Source organism: Lathyrus oleraceus, chromosome 4 (assembly GCF_024323335.1).
Source record: "Lathyrus oleraceus cultivar Zhongwan6 chromosome 4, CAAS_Psat_ZW6_1.0, whole genome shotgun sequence".
NCBI classification, from domain to species: Eukaryota; Viridiplantae; Streptophyta; class Magnoliopsida; order Fabales; family Fabaceae; genus Lathyrus; species Lathyrus oleraceus.
In genome coordinates, this window is record NC_066582.1 from 376,148,853 (window position 1) to 376,164,009 (window position 15,157).

The window sequence follows — 15,157 nt, forward strand, 5'->3', positions numbered from 1 at the left end:
TAAACCAAGTGATCATGAAACATGAAAAATGTCAAATTTGTTTAGAAAATGTGTTTCATAGTCAAAGATTTTTAAATAATAAATGTAGACTTAACTTTACAAATTTTGATAATCCTAGTACAAGTCAAATCATCTTTGTAAATGCTACTAGAAAATTCAAGAATGAAGAATCAAAGAAATAACATGTTGTAAATCATCAAAAAGGCCTTATGTCAATATAAAGAATCATGTTTTTATACCTGTTTTTTTATTGTAATGAAAAAGGTCATACTTCTAATGCTTTCTACATAACAAATTGTGGTATTCCTTATGGTGAGTATGTATGGGTGAGAAAGGAATCTAACCCAAAAGGACACAGAATATTGGATACCAAAGAACTATTAATTATTTTGTAGGTACTTAAATATCATATGCTAGAATTGTCAAATAAAGGTTGATCACTCAAGATACAAGACAATTTGATATGTTCATTCTAAAAGTTTCATTGAATGAAAGATATTTTGAAGAAGTATCAACATTAATATCCTATTTGACTTCATACGATAGTACTATGAAGAAGATAAGTACTTTTATATTTAATGTATCATTTCCCTTACATTAGTATACTCCTTTTGGATTTTACTCTTTTTCTTTTTGATAATATCAAAAAGGGGGAGAAGAGATGGTTATTTTTTGTTATTTTTCAGGATACCAAATACATCATAGCATATATTATAAAAGAAAGGGGGAGATATTAAAGATATGGGTAGATATACAAGATAAGGGGAGAAATTAAGAATCAAGCAAAAACTTCCCATCAAAAGGTTTTGTCATCATCAAAAAGGGGAAGATTGTGAAAAAGATATGTGTTCATCCTTCTTAGCTTGATTTTAATGAAGACAAAAGGTTATCATAAGAAGAAAGATCAAAGAAGAAAATATTGAAATCAAATATCAAGATTGCATTAGCTTTAGAAAATTGAAGGATTGAATCATGAATATTGAGGTACTAATGACATTTCATTTGTATATATATTTTAGATGCTCAATCTCTTCATCTAAAACCTTCTAAAAGTTTTTCCTAAACTTTCATGCATCAGAAGTTTTCATTACAAATTCTTCTACATGAGAATATTTAATAAGAATGTATTCAACAAGCAAATATTTGCCCTAGTGGTTGAGTTGGCATGTTCAAGTACTTAAGTGTCATGGGTTCGATGAACCTTGGTAATGTCATTTTTCTTAGAAAATGTTCAAGAGTTTTAATGTCATGAGACAATCGATTATTGTTATGAATTAATCAATTGTCATGCATTACACGCATTCTTTCATGGAACTCATTCCTCATAACCTTTCATAAACCATTGCAACTTATCATGAATTTTTCGAAGTTTTGTCATGACTCAAAGAGGTGTGTTTGTGCATTATAAATTCAAACATTTTCTTACATTCAAATACACCTCTTTCAAATAAATTTCTAAACAATACATCTTCATAAATTGTCAAATACTTTCAAGAACTTTCGTGCATAATATTTATATCATTCAAAGATAAGTTCTTGAGCACCTAGAATATATATTTTTGAATTGTTCATATTTGAAAGGGAAGATTAGCTGGAATTTTTGTGGGATTTCAAAACTCCACTTGTACTCATATTGCTTTGTAATATTTTGTTCTTATATTCAAAGTGTTGTTAAATCCTTTTATCAACAAGTGTGAGAATTGAGAAAATATGGTTCTATCTCATTGTGTTGTAAAATCAAAGAAGTGGGTTGTACTTCTTTGTTATTGTTAGAAGATTGTAGGACAAGTCTTAGTGTGAGACTTGTACACAGATCTAACAATAGTAAAATCTCTCATAAGGCGTGAGGGGACTAGATGTACCCTTGGTTGATAAGGGGAACTAGTATAATTCTTTGTGTTCATTTATTTTACTGTATTTATTTTTCTGCATATCACTTTTATATCTTAAACCGGAGAAATAAATTCATCACTTAATTACTCATAAAACTAGTAAAAGTAAACCATAAATTTCTTAAGTCGAAAGTTTGTTACTCTCTCTCTAAAAATCAATAAACCTAATTCATCTCTCTAGGTTGTGCACTCTAATACTTACAATACTAAGTAATTGTAAGTTGAGTAAAATTGGTTCAGATGTTTTCTTGGATCTTCATCTCCACAGGTCAATGGTTGGTGTTTTACAAAATGTTACACTAACTAGGCTATATATTTCCTTTAGTATAAATAACATTTGTCAATATGGCATTTCCTCTTGATTCTCATTGGTATGGCGTGTGTAGGATATTAGGATATCTAAGTGGCGCATTCATTGTTTTTTGTTGTCTCCATCCTTATCTACTCACAAGTTCTTCTTAAGATCTTACAATGATTCTCATAGGGCGAGTGATATCGAGGATCATAAATTGACATATGGATCTTGTAATTTCTTTAGATCAAACCTTGTCTCATAGAGCGCTAAGAAGCAGTCACTTGTTGCTCGCTCTAGCACAAAAGTGGAATATCGTGCTCTACCTCATACCACATATGAATTATTATGGCGAGAATCATTGGTGATTGAATTTGGTATTCTTTTGAATCCTTAAACATTATTATGTGACAATCTTAGTGATATGTTATTGGCACCCAACATTGTCTTGCTCCCTTATACCAAGCACATAAAACTTGATATTCATTTTGAACACGAGGGTTGTTTCGAAGAAACTCATCATATAACATGTACCAATTGTTACTCAAATAGCAGACACTCCAACCAAGCTTTTTGGCACTATGAATTTTCAGGATTTGAGGTCCAAGAAGAAGTAGTGGAGGAGCCATGTAGGGGTTGGGGAAGACCACAACCACCCCATTACTTTTAAAAAACAAAACTCATAAACTAAGTAAGGCTACATTGACCAATAAAACTAATATGAACCATTTTATGCTAATGATTTTATGATATACATCGAAAAAAGAAAACTTGTTCATATTTGTATATAAAGATAAACATTGGAATGTAATTCATGACCCCACATGTAAGTATAAAATGTACCTAAGTGGGGAGGTGAATTAGGTACTTTGACTGATATTTGGTTTAGTGAAACTTTGCTTTTAGATTTTTGGTTTGATAGTGTTTATAAAGCTGTAAAATGCAGAAATGTAAAGAACACTGACGATATATCTTGGTTCCCCTCACAATCCGAGAGTACTTCAGTCCTTTTACGCAGTAAGATATTTTAATATTATTAGATCTTATGTACAAGACAATCTTAGGCTTCCTATACAAAACTCTAACATAATCACCAATAACAATCTTCTTGTAATTTACAACACACTTATCTCCAACAAGCCTGGACAATAAGTAAAGGTCTCTACAAGAAGATACAATCCACCTTCTTATAGATACCTCATAGTACCAAACAATCCTTGATCCATGGGAATTTGTAAAATATACAATATATAGACATAAATGAAGCTTGTTGAATGGTTAAGACTTATTCAAAAGAATAAAGTCTCACTCTCTTTCAAATATGAAGATTCAATAACATATACTCTCTAAGTGCTCAATGATACTTTGATAATGATTTTTGAAAGAAGTGATTATAAAATGAAATTTTGAATTGTATTTATATTGATGAAATAACCATTCATAAATCATGGCAATGGGTTGCAAGAATTTCTGAAAATATTAATGCATTAATATGGAAAGGATGTCATGAAAAGGTTTGATGAAAAAGTGTTATGAACAAAAGCATTTTTTAGAAAATTTCGAGGGACAATCGATTGTACCAAATGACAATCAATTGTCATTTGTGCAACGTTCAAAAAATTTCAAGTTTTACCTTGTGACAATTGATTGCAATAAATGACAATCGATTGCCATGCCTGGAAATTGCATTTTCAAGTTTAGTAGGGAGGATTACAATCGATTGTGCTTTTGTGCAACCGATTGTAATAATAAAAAAACTGAAATTTTTCTAAGTTAATTGAACCAAACTTATGCAATACCTATTGATTTTTCTATATCATTAGATCATGTTTGAAATTGATTTAACATGGTTCAAAATGTGAAAACAACTTTCCAATGCATGATAAAATTCTTTGAGCACTAAAAGAATGTATATGATATGGAAGTTTTCATATAGCTTAAATGATTAACCATATCTTATAAACAAACACAAATCTTCAAAATCTTTTTCTCCTTCTTTGATAATGAAATGATTTGAACTTGTCTTCGTCAAAACATATTGAAAGTTTATCTTCATACCACAAACCATACACTAAGCTTATTAGTTCATAACTAAAAAGAGACAAACTCATATCTCTATACTCTCTCTCAAAGAAAAAGTAGACTACAATTTCTCTCTAATTACTCAAGTAGATTAATTATTTTATCAATAATATTTTGAATTATATTACTTTTTTTTATTAATTTATATGAAAATATTAACTACTTTTCTTCTTAAAGATAAGTTTATAAAACTATATTAATTGTCTACCAATTTAATACTATAACTAATATTTTTAGTTTTTGTAATGTATATTCAAGTAGTAGCACAATACAATAGTTTATAAAAAAAATGGATACAATTACCAAATAGGAATGACAATTGCACTCATCCTTATAAGATATCCGTAAAAATTATTTATAACAGGTAGAATAAAAACCCGTAAAATAAAATAAGTACCAACATGAACACGAGTATTTACTCACTAAAATACACGAATATGAGCGCAAATACGAGTACCTTAGTATCCAATCGGTCTCATACACATACTATATATTTATATATTTTTATTTTTATTATTATACACACAAGTATGTTTATCAAATCTATATTAAATTTATACGCATTTTAATGCAAGTGTTTGTTTATTTCTTAATTCAATAATAATGTTTTTGAAATTTTTTTATATTGTCAAAATCTTAAAATGACATGATAAATTATGATTAATAGATATTATTTTATTAGAAATGCGGATAATCGAATATAAGTATGAGTACTTAGTTATCCATAGAATACGGACACAAGTATAAATGTTGTTCACATATATATTTCGGATACGAGAATTTTTTAAAATTGTGTGTATCAGAACAAATACTATAATACAGGCCTAAACTCTATCATTATCATCGTTAGTGACAAATTAATGAGATCTATTTTAATAAGTGAAATTTATTAATAACTTTTTTAATTTATCAATTGTATCAATCTTTTTCCTAAACAGTATATTTGAGTATTTCAAAATAATTATAAAAATTATAAAAATCATTTCTATCAAATATTGATTTATTCATCACTACTATTAATACAAATGTTAATATATTTATTTAAAAGTAACAGTATTAATGAAATCCATTCCTCTCCAATTACATTTGTTTTGTTCCCTATCATTGCACATGTGCCATTACTATCTCCATTTTTTATTTGTAAGTTCATCTTATTCCTTTATGCATTTTTTTAATTTGAAGACTTTTATTTTGATGAAAGTGTGTATTTTCTAATTTTAAAGTTTCTATTTCAATGTTGAAACTGTACATCTCCTATACTAAAAAATTGTTATCTTGATCAATTATATATAATAGACAAAAAATTGCTATTGATGTGACAATTGTTGTAGATAATATAATCATGTTTTCTTAACATACTATTTAAAGGTTTCAAATATAATATGATTTAAATATTTATTTATAATTATTAATTTATTTTGACGGTCCTCTCATATTTTTTTTTTCTGACTCCACCACTAAACACAACGTAGCTTTTTCAAGTCATCCTTGAACTTGAAGGGTAGTATTTCTTTTTATTAGTATTAATGAAGTTATGTTGCAAGCCTCCTAACACTAAAAGAATCAGTTAGAATTCTGTTAAGTTACCGTTAATCTTTAACAAAGTTTGTTAGGAGTAGTTAGAGTTAGTTTTCATAAGTCTTCACTGTAATAAGAGCTACACTGTATCTGTTTAAAGGTCATAAAAGATCAGTTCTTCATTCAATTGCTCTGCATAATGTCTAGCTGTTAACATTCAACTCTATTACTAAATGCAAGTTTTGGGATGTGACTGTTTTCTTATAAGAAAACCTGCTACAACTATTGAAACAACATTTTAAAATGTGTCCATAAGCAATACATAGAAGGCTTTAGTTGTATACTAGAGTTATACTACAAATATATTACATTATTTAATTGTATACTATATGTTGTTTTGTGGCACTATGAGAATCTATGTACAACCTATATTTGGTGACCACAAAAGCACTTAAAAACAGGGAGTCAGCCAGAAAACAACTTAATATGATTTGTGATCTGCTCACGACATATTGGACACTTTGATAACTTTGATCCACAGTCTCTGCAAGTCTGCATAACAATTTCTTTATAGTTAGAGAAAGATTGGTAGTAAAAAAGGAACTACTTATATATAAGAGCTTACCATGTGTCCACACCCAAATGCCATGTCCTTCTCATTAGTCAGACATATAGTGCATGCCTACATTTCATAACAAATTCTTTCACCTTAATACTTGCACAAACAAAACTCTTGTTAACTTTATGTAAACACAACTCTGAAATCTTATTCACCTTATAATCTCTCAATTTTGTTTTTCTTTGAAGATCCCTCAGTTTTGCCTAGCCAATAAAATCAACAACAAAAACTGTAACACTTGTAAAATTTTCATCTAACAAACTAATTAAATAGTTGAGGCACAAATACGTACCTCGGCGACAATAGCTTTTGAATCGGAGAATGTAATATCTCTAATAAAATTCTCTTTAATTCGTTGAACATTTTTGCGCTCTTCTATAAGCTCTTGTTTTACTGCTTCAACTTCTCTTGTGGCGATTTGTGCCGTCTCGTGACTCCGGTTAGATTCTAGTGTAAGATACTTAATATCTTTATGCTGTTCTTGTAGTTCTTTCTTCAGCTTTGTACATTCACTCTTGCAAGGATGAATTAAGTCAAATATAAGAACCTAATACAAGAATTCCGGAAGAAAAAAAAAAGTAACTATAACATACCTCTACCATTTGTATATGTTTTTCAAACTTTTTCTTCTCTGCAATGTAATCCTGTGCTGCAATCTATGTGGTAATTGAATTAACCAACAAGAATTCATACAACAGGACTATAGAATTTTCAACAATAGAATACTTAGTCTCATCCAAAACCTGCAAGTGGTTTAGTCTCTCTTGTAAACCTTGGATCACAATGTAAGCTTTCTTCTCAGCATTTGTAATTGACTCATTTTCATTTCTCAACACAGACAACTATAAGAAGAAACAAACAAGTAAATGCTGTCATGAAGTTCTCAATTGATTCAATTGCTGAAGCGCAAGTTATTATGTGATAAACTACTTGTTTTTCAGATTCTTCCTTGAAACTTTGAAATCTTTCTCTGGCGAAACTCGCTCGCTTCTTCCACTCGTCACACTCTGACCGAAGTTCGGAATTCTCTTTCCTAACATTAACAACCGAAAGCAAATACTAAGTTTGATGTTTTTATACAAGCAACAAGACATACTAAACATACAGAACAAATGAAAAAAAAATACCTAGACTTTACTAGTTCATCTTCAAGGTGTTTCTCCCATTGAGTTTTATGCACTTGTGGTTCCTTAGTAGTAGTAACTGAGAGATTGGAGTTGTAAATAATACAAGACAATTAAGAAATTTAGAAAATATTTTGAATTAAGGACAAGTATTAAAAGAAAGATGAAGGAACCAGGACGAAGCTCCAAATAGAGTGGCCTAGGTGAATGAATATTCTCTTTCTCTTCATTTGAATTCTTGAGCAATTCAACCTACAAAGAAAGAGTTAAAATATATTCAAATTCAGTAGTGACGCGCTATAGTTTTTATTATAGTTTGAGAATGGAAATGAAATATTGATGTTGGCATGAAGGAGTAAAGTTACGTTTCCAGTAGGTGTTTCTGGTTGAGCTGAATTGACATCTCCTGCAATGCAATTATATTTATGCCATCTCCAGTTGGTAATCAAACACTTTGTAGAGCTGAAATGTTAATGAAAGTTTAACAGATATATGTAATAATGAAAACATTAGTAATAATAAGTACTAACCAGTATCTGACAGATTTGCATCGTGAACATTCGGTGGTACTTGGTCTACCACATTGTTCACACCCAACATCAGATTCAGACTTCTTCACATTACTGCTGCTACTTGGTACATTCATTTCAACATTGGAACTCAATGATCCATTTCGGATATTCTCCTGCCACACAAGTACTCTTCTTTCTTATTTATTCATAAAAAAAAGTACTCTTCTTATTATGTGGGTGGTATCAACTATCAATCAAACCAATTTTCTTTCAAAATTAAAAAAAATACTATTTTGTTGATTTTTAAAATATATAATTTTACATGAAAACAAGTAAATATGACACACGCGTACAAACAAACAAGACAAACATAAACTAAAAAGAAATTTTCTATAACATGTTGTGGAAATAGAAAATATCTTATCAATAAAGACCCTGTTCAAAATAATTTTACACAAGTGGCGATCTTGAACACTTTTTTGTCTATACATGGTTATAGAATAAATGGTCGTTACACTTAATTAATTTTATTTGTTATTGACTGAGAGCACAACAAGGTAGTTTGACATCAAGCTAGTTCTGACCTAGTGAGTTCAACTTGCACATATGTGACAAAAGCAACATCTTAGACAAATTATGAGATAGGGAAATTAATGATTGCATATGATTGAAATCTTACATTATCATAGTTGTCGACAACCATATGGGTTTGGTGTTGATCAACATTTGTTGCTTCACCTTCTTCACTCTCTAATTCAATGCATTCATATCTATGCCCTGACCTCCAATGTCCTATTTGACATCCTCCTGAGCTAACAAATATAAACAACAAAACAAATCCAAAAACATTACTTTTGATGAAAAATAAACATTACCTATATTCACAAAAATACAAGTGTTTCATTATACTTACCAATATCTAGCAACCTTGCAGCGAGCACATCTTGTGGTACTTGAATTGCCACAGAAGGCACACGGAATTACGTCTCTTTGAGGCTCACTGCGATGCTCGGATGCCCAGTGACTCAGCTGCTGAGCCCAATGAAAATCACCATTTGATTCGTCCATGCTCCGCTCTGCCTCTTCTTCTTCCTCATCAGCCTCATTAGTATTGGAATTGATTTCTCTGTTTTCTCCAATCCAGTAGAACTTCAACAACACAAGAGCAATCACAATTGTCAATAATATGTAACCTCGTGACGAATTAGATTCATCAACTTTATTGATATCATCAGAAATCTGTGATTTCTTTTCAGCCGAACCAAACAACCCAAGAAACCAACTTAGGTCCAATGATGTTGCCACATAAACAAGCATCTAGGCAGTACAAATTTTAAGATTTAAAAAAAAAAAGAGAGAAAGAGGGAGAGCATATTCAAAACAGTTGATAACTATAAAGCTGTTATAAATAATGAACAATTTTTACTCGAGTGTGATTTTCTGTGATGTTTCGGTTAATTATTTATTAAGTACTGTAATTACTTAGAAGAAACAAAATTGAGAACATGTCAACTAAGATTATGAAATCAATTTCAAAGAATAAATTAATGTGTGTGAGCGTTTTCCTAGAAGTAGGGCCTTAAGGGTTGAAATTTGAAGTGTGTGCTTTTTTTAATGTGGTTTGGAAACTCAGTGGGAAATTCAAAGGGAAAGTATATCCTCAATTTCAAATTATTTCTTATATCAGAGTTGAGACCATCTTACAATAATTTAGAAAATTAATTAATAGCCTTATCAAAGAGGCAGTATTTTTTTTTTATCTAAAACAAATCATTTTATTTAATTCTTTTTAACTATTAAAATATTAACAACTACTATAATAAAAATATACAGAACAAAGTAGCTTGAAATTTGGTGCCCACAGTATTTCCTTCACACTTACGTATATAAATAAAAGTCAAAAAGTATCTTGTCCTAAATTGATTTAAATAGATTTTCACTTTGGTTTATATTTAAATCTAGAGTAATATTATTTTAATTTTATTTAACGGAAAAAATAAGAAAAAAATTAGTAGTACATCAAAACTATAAAAAAGAAGACTTATATGCACTTTTGATCCCCTAGTTTTGACGTTTTAAATAATTGGCCTCCTCTTACAAAACCTGCGATTTTGGTCTCTTAAATTTGATTGCATTCGGATTTACATGGTCCCCTATCCAAATTTGATTATGTGTCAGTTCATTAATGGCATGACAGGTATTATTTGGATTCATGTCAGCATTTCATAATATTTTAATTTCCACCTAGATATTTTAATATAGAAAATATTAAAAAACAATTTATAAATTGCTGAAATTGAAATTCTTCCATGCACTTTGTTCGTTCTTCAGAAATTGAAACCCTAATCCTCTTTTGGCAACCCCTAATCTCCCAATCACCTTCATCGTTCAAGTGTGCGTTTTGTATAGGTCGAAATTCGTGAACTTGTGTGCGTTTCAGAGGTGAGTTTTTATGAAGATGTAGAACTCTGGAAGTCAAGAGGAGAGAGTCAAATACTGTGTAAGGTATGTATTGTTGTCCTTGTGGTCTCTGGCGTTAGTTTATGTTTGTTTGATTCAATTTTTTTCAGGTGTTATGACTAATAAGATTAGGTTGAGAATACATCATATGGGTAAATTAGTTTAGACACCTGTAAAGTGGTATGTAAATGAGGAAGTTACTGAGATGAATTGGAGTTAGGATATTAATTATATGTCTTACATGGAGTTAGAGGATATGATTAAGAGTGAGGGTTATGTAAATATAAAGTGCTTGTGGTATTGGAATCCTGCATATAACTTTTCTCGTGGTCTTAGACCCTTGAACAATGATCAGGATGTACTGAAATTTTCAAAAGATGTTGTAGGCTATGATGTAATAGATGTGTATGTGGAGTATAGTGTGGGGATTCCTGAGATTATTGATGATAGTGAACTAGATGCTGAAGATGATGTATAATGCACTGGGTTTAAAAGTGAAAATGTTAATGAGGAAGTCACTATTGATCTTGATGTTGTTGCGGAAGAAGTCACTACTAATCCTAATGGTGTTGCTGAAGTAGTCAATACTGATCCTAATGTTGTTGCTGAAGAAGTCACTACTGATCCTAATGGTGTTGCTGAAGAAGTTACTACCGATCCTAATATTGTTGCTGAAGAATTTACTATTGATCCTAATGGTGTTGCTGAATAAGTCATTACTGATCCTAATGTTGTTGTTGAAGAATTTATTATTGATCATAATAGTGTTGCTGAAGAAGTCACTACTGATCCTAATGTTATTGCTGAAGAATGAACTACTAATACTAATGGTGTTGCTGAAGATGATGTCACTATTGATCCTAATATTGTTGCTGAAGAATTTACTATTGATATTAATGAGGATTATATTGCAAGTGAGGATAGTTTTAAGGATAGTGAATTTCAATTTAGTGAAGAGTTTGAGGAGAGTGAGATGGACTGGACTAAGGTACTTCCCCAAGAGACTTTAGGTGAGGTTTCTAGCTACCAAAACAAGAAAGATCGGGCTGGGATGGTTCATGATGAGAGTGAGGATTCAGACCGTTTATATACACCTCCAAGGAGTGATTATGAGGATGAGAGAATGAAGTACCCTACCTATAAGTCTGGTCAGGGAATGAAGTTTCAGCTAGGGATGGTGTTTACTAACAAAGAAATGATAAGGGATGTTGTCAAGGACTATGCCATGGAAAATCAGAAGAATGTATTCATTAAGAAGAATGATTCCAAAAGGATTATGGTTAAATTCACTGATGGTTGTAAGTTCTACATGAGATTTAGGAAGAGGATTGGCAGCCAGTTTTGGCAAGTTATGACTTTAATTGAAGATCATACATGTCATAGGACTGCTGACAACAAGAGTGCAAAGACAAAGTGGTTTGCCAACAAGTTTGCAAGCATACTTAGACATAGTCCTCATATGAAACCATCAGGCCTCAAAGTGGAAGTTGTTGAGAGATGGGGAGTGAAACTATCACATGATCAGGCATACATGGCAAAGAGGAAAGCAATGAAGTTAGTTCAAGGGGTTGGTATTGAGCAACTCACTCATTTGAGAAGTTATGGACAAGAGTTATTGAAATTAAATCCTAATAGTATTGTTGTAATACAATGTGCTGGTAGTAATGTCAACCATGTGTTTGAAAGAATTTATGTCTGTTTAGAGGCTTGCAAGGCAGGATGTGCAAAGACATGCATGCCTTTATTGGGTTGGATGCATGTTTCTTAAAAGGGGATTATGGTAGACAATTAATGGCAGCAGTAGGGAGGGATGGAAATAACCAAAATTTTCCAATTGCATATGTTGTAGTTGAAGCTGAAACAAAAGATTCATGGAAATGATTTTTAGACCTTCTTATGCATGATTTGGAAGGATACAGTCAGAGGTCCTATGCATTTATTGAAGGTGTGAAAAACACAAGAAAATGGGGGATTGAATTAGGTTTTACAAGCAAAATCTTTTTCCAAAACAAAAACACCACTAACAAGTTAAATAATAAAGAGATAAAAACACAAATATTTTTATCCTGATTCGCTTGAAACTCAAAGCTAATTCAGCCCACCCGCCAAGGTGATTTACCTTATACACAAGGACTTTATCCATTATAATCAACAAATTACAATAAACACAAAGAATACCATTATTTGTCTTCTCAAGGGTCCAACTAACCTTAGTCTCCTTAAGGACTAACAAAGAATAACCTTTTTTCTCTTCTCAAGGATAACCTCCTTAAGGAATCAAACAAATACTTTGAATAAAATTTTATGTGTTACAAGATGCTTCTTCAAAAGCATATTTACACATAATGAATAATAAATACTTAAAGAATACTGTATACAAAAGATGATAGCTTTTCACAAAGAAAATTAGCTTGTCAAAATACTTGTGTAGATCAACAATTTATTTAAGTCTCCAATGCATGCTTATATAGTGTATGTCAGTGTAAGCCCTAGAGGCCAATACTTTTGGTAGTTGTATCAAATTATTTATTAATAATAAAAGGCTTTTTCTTTGTTATGCTTGTTTAATGAAGTCCCTAGAATAGCTAGTCCGTTTAATGTATCAAGTATGACTTAATCATGAGATTACATTAAACATAAGAACACTATTCTTAAAGTATTTGTAGTCGAGCTTTATTGTGAAGTAGGATAACATTAAAGCATTAAGACTATTATGTATATAGACTGATGATCACATCTCATAGATCATGGATAAGGAGTTATCAAGTCTTAAACATAGGTATGAATATTAAGAGTAATATTTATACTGGATTGACCCGCTATGAGAATACTATATAGAATGTTATGCAAAGTGTCATAAGTTATTCTCATGGTGATAATGTGTATACCACCCTTCGACCTAAAACCACTATGGACCCTAGATGTAGAGTTGAGTGCCTTATTGCTGATCAAACATTGTCCGTAACTGGATGACCATAAAGACAGTTGATGGGTACTCCACGAAGCGTGCTAAGGGACATGAGTGACCTAGATGGAATTTGCCCATCCTGCGTAACAGGATAAATGTCTATGGGCCCAATATTGAACTGGACAAGGATGACACGGTCTATGCCTTGTGTTCAATATAGACATAAGGGCAAAAGGGTAATTGTACACATAAGTATTATCACAGAAGGATTTGTCAGATCACATGATATTTTCGTGTCTTGGGTAGCAGTGATGTGTTGCTAGATACCGCTCACTGTTTATTATGTTAAATACGTGATTTAATATAATTGCCAATGCCGCGAAAACCTACAGGGTCACACACAAAGGACGGATTGATGAGAGATAGAGTAACTAAGGAACACCGTAAGGTACGATGCACTTAAGTGAATTATAGAACATCGTAAGGTACAGTGTACTTAAGTAGAATACAAAATATGGTAAGGTACCACGCGCTTAAGTGATTTTGGCATATTATAAGATATGGGCCACATACACTTAAGTGGGCTTTTTAGCTTATAGCCCACACAAGTGATTCTATAAATAAAACCCTTGTGCAGAAGCATTTGTGCAGTTGCATTTTTCGTTTCTCTCTCTCTCTCTCTCTCTCTCACACTCACTCACTCAAAGCCTTCATTAATAGCAGCTAGCACTAAGATTGAAGGAATCCGTTCGTGTGGACTGAGTAGAGGCGTTGTCATCGTTCAAAGTTCATGATCGCTCCGTAGATCTGCATCAAAGGTTTCAATCATCACAAGAGGTAACGATTCTATCACTGATCATGCCCATTCGTAAGGATCACTAAAGGAGAAAATTTTAAATTCCGCTGCATTTTGGATCGCCCTTCTCCTTCAGTGTAAGCATGTGGCCGTTGGAGGAAAAAATGGGGAAAGCTCCTTGAGCGACTCTCCACTGTTGGATGAGAAAGGAATGGTACCACGTATTGTTTTTTCGCCCATATATTCAGTGATAGATGTGATGAATAATATAATCATTGCCCATGAAATCAGGTAGTGGAAAGGTTGTTTGATTTCTACTATGTACTATTTGATCATGTTCCTATTTGATCTTATCTTCAGACTCATTGGCTTCTGATAAAATATGATTGAAGCATGAAGTGACGAAGTAGAGAGCTGGATTAAGAAACTTCAAAACCTTGGGTTAGAACCTTGACAGCGTTAGTAGTCTAACTTGAGTTCTTCAGTGTCTTCAGAATCTTCAGAGTCTTCAGAAAATCTTCAGAGTCTTCAGAATCTTCAGTCAGAACCTTGATAACTTCAATTGCCTGTCTTGAGATCTTCATAATCTTCAGCTACATAACAAAACTTCATAAGCTTATTAATTAGAGTCACGTCCAGAAGCAGAAACTGAGAGAACATTGCAACAACAATATAGAGTCTCCTTAGAAGCTTCGGATGGGTGAGATAACATAGAAGCAGAAAGAACATTACAGCAATAATATTGACGTCTTTCAGAACTTCTAATTGTAACGCAGAAGTGAATTTGGAACGCAAAGTTCTGAATTTGATCATGTTGCACATCATATGATCAAAATCAGAACTGTTTGTTAAAGTTACACAATAACAAACCGTTAGGGTGCCAAAATTGTTCTCACACAAATACAACATTGTTATCATCAAAGCTCAAGGTATATATGCATAATCAAATCTTGT

General features: G+C 31.7%; 2 protein-coding genes across 2 annotated transcripts; one reads left to right on the top strand and one right to left on the bottom strand.

Moving 5' to 3' along the window:
• Positions 1-6,101: 6,101 nt before the first annotated feature.
• Positions 6,102-9,462, bottom strand: LOC127075528 (uncharacterized). The gene is made up of 13 exons (XM_051016986.1): positions 8,953-9,462; positions 8,719-8,851; positions 8,058-8,212; positions 7,893-7,989; positions 7,701-7,779; positions 7,531-7,606; positions 7,334-7,436; positions 7,147-7,245; positions 6,997-7,059; positions 6,696-6,917; positions 6,559-6,606; positions 6,410-6,466; positions 6,102-6,336 (listed from the first exon to the last, which is right to left on the bottom strand). The coding sequence occupies exons 1-13, from the start codon at positions 9,354-9,356 to the stop codon at positions 6,250-6,252; spliced, it is 1,623 nt and encodes a 540-aa protein (XP_050872943.1). The 5' UTR covers positions 9,357-9,462; the 3' UTR covers positions 6,102-6,249.
• A 1,278-nt stretch (positions 9,463-10,740) lies between these two features.
• LOC127137598 (uncharacterized) lies at positions 10,741-12,267 on the top strand. The gene is made up of 3 exons (XM_051064046.1): positions 10,741-10,904; positions 10,995-11,197; positions 11,342-12,267. Exons 1-3 carry the CDS (start codon positions 10,741-10,743, stop codon positions 12,265-12,267), a joined length of 1,293 nt encoding a protein of 430 aa, XP_050920003.1.
• Positions 12,268-15,157: the final 2,890 nt, after the last annotated feature.

What these genes read in the sequence shown, in the direction of transcription:
- LOC127075528 (XM_051016986.1), bottom strand. Translation starts at nt 9,356, where the DNA reads ATGCTTGTTTATGTGGCAACATCATTGGACCTAAGTTGGTTTCTTGGG. An exon ending in TTGTCGACAACTATGATAAT is followed by an intron (nt 8,213 to 8,718) that starts GTAAGATTTCAA and finishes CTTGTGTGGCAG; the next exon opens with GAGAATATCCGAAATGGATC. An exon ending in CAGAAACACCTACTGGAAAC is followed by an intron (nt 7,780 to 7,892) that starts GTAACTTTACTC and finishes CTTTCTTTGTAG; the next exon opens with GTTGAATTGCTCAAGAATTC.
- LOC127137598 (XM_051064046.1), top strand. Translation starts at nt 10,741, where the DNA reads ATGGAGTTAGAGGATATGATTAAGAGTGAGGGTTATGTAAATATAAAG. An exon ending in GGCTATGATGTAATAGATGT is followed by an intron (nt 10,905 to 10,994) that starts GTATGTGGAGTA and finishes TGGGTTTAAAAG; the next exon opens with TGAAAATGTTAATGAGGAAG. An exon ending in ATTTACTATTGATCCTAATG is followed by an intron (nt 11,198 to 11,341) that starts GTGTTGCTGAAT and finishes GTGTTGCTGAAG; the next exon opens with ATGATGTCACTATTGATCCT.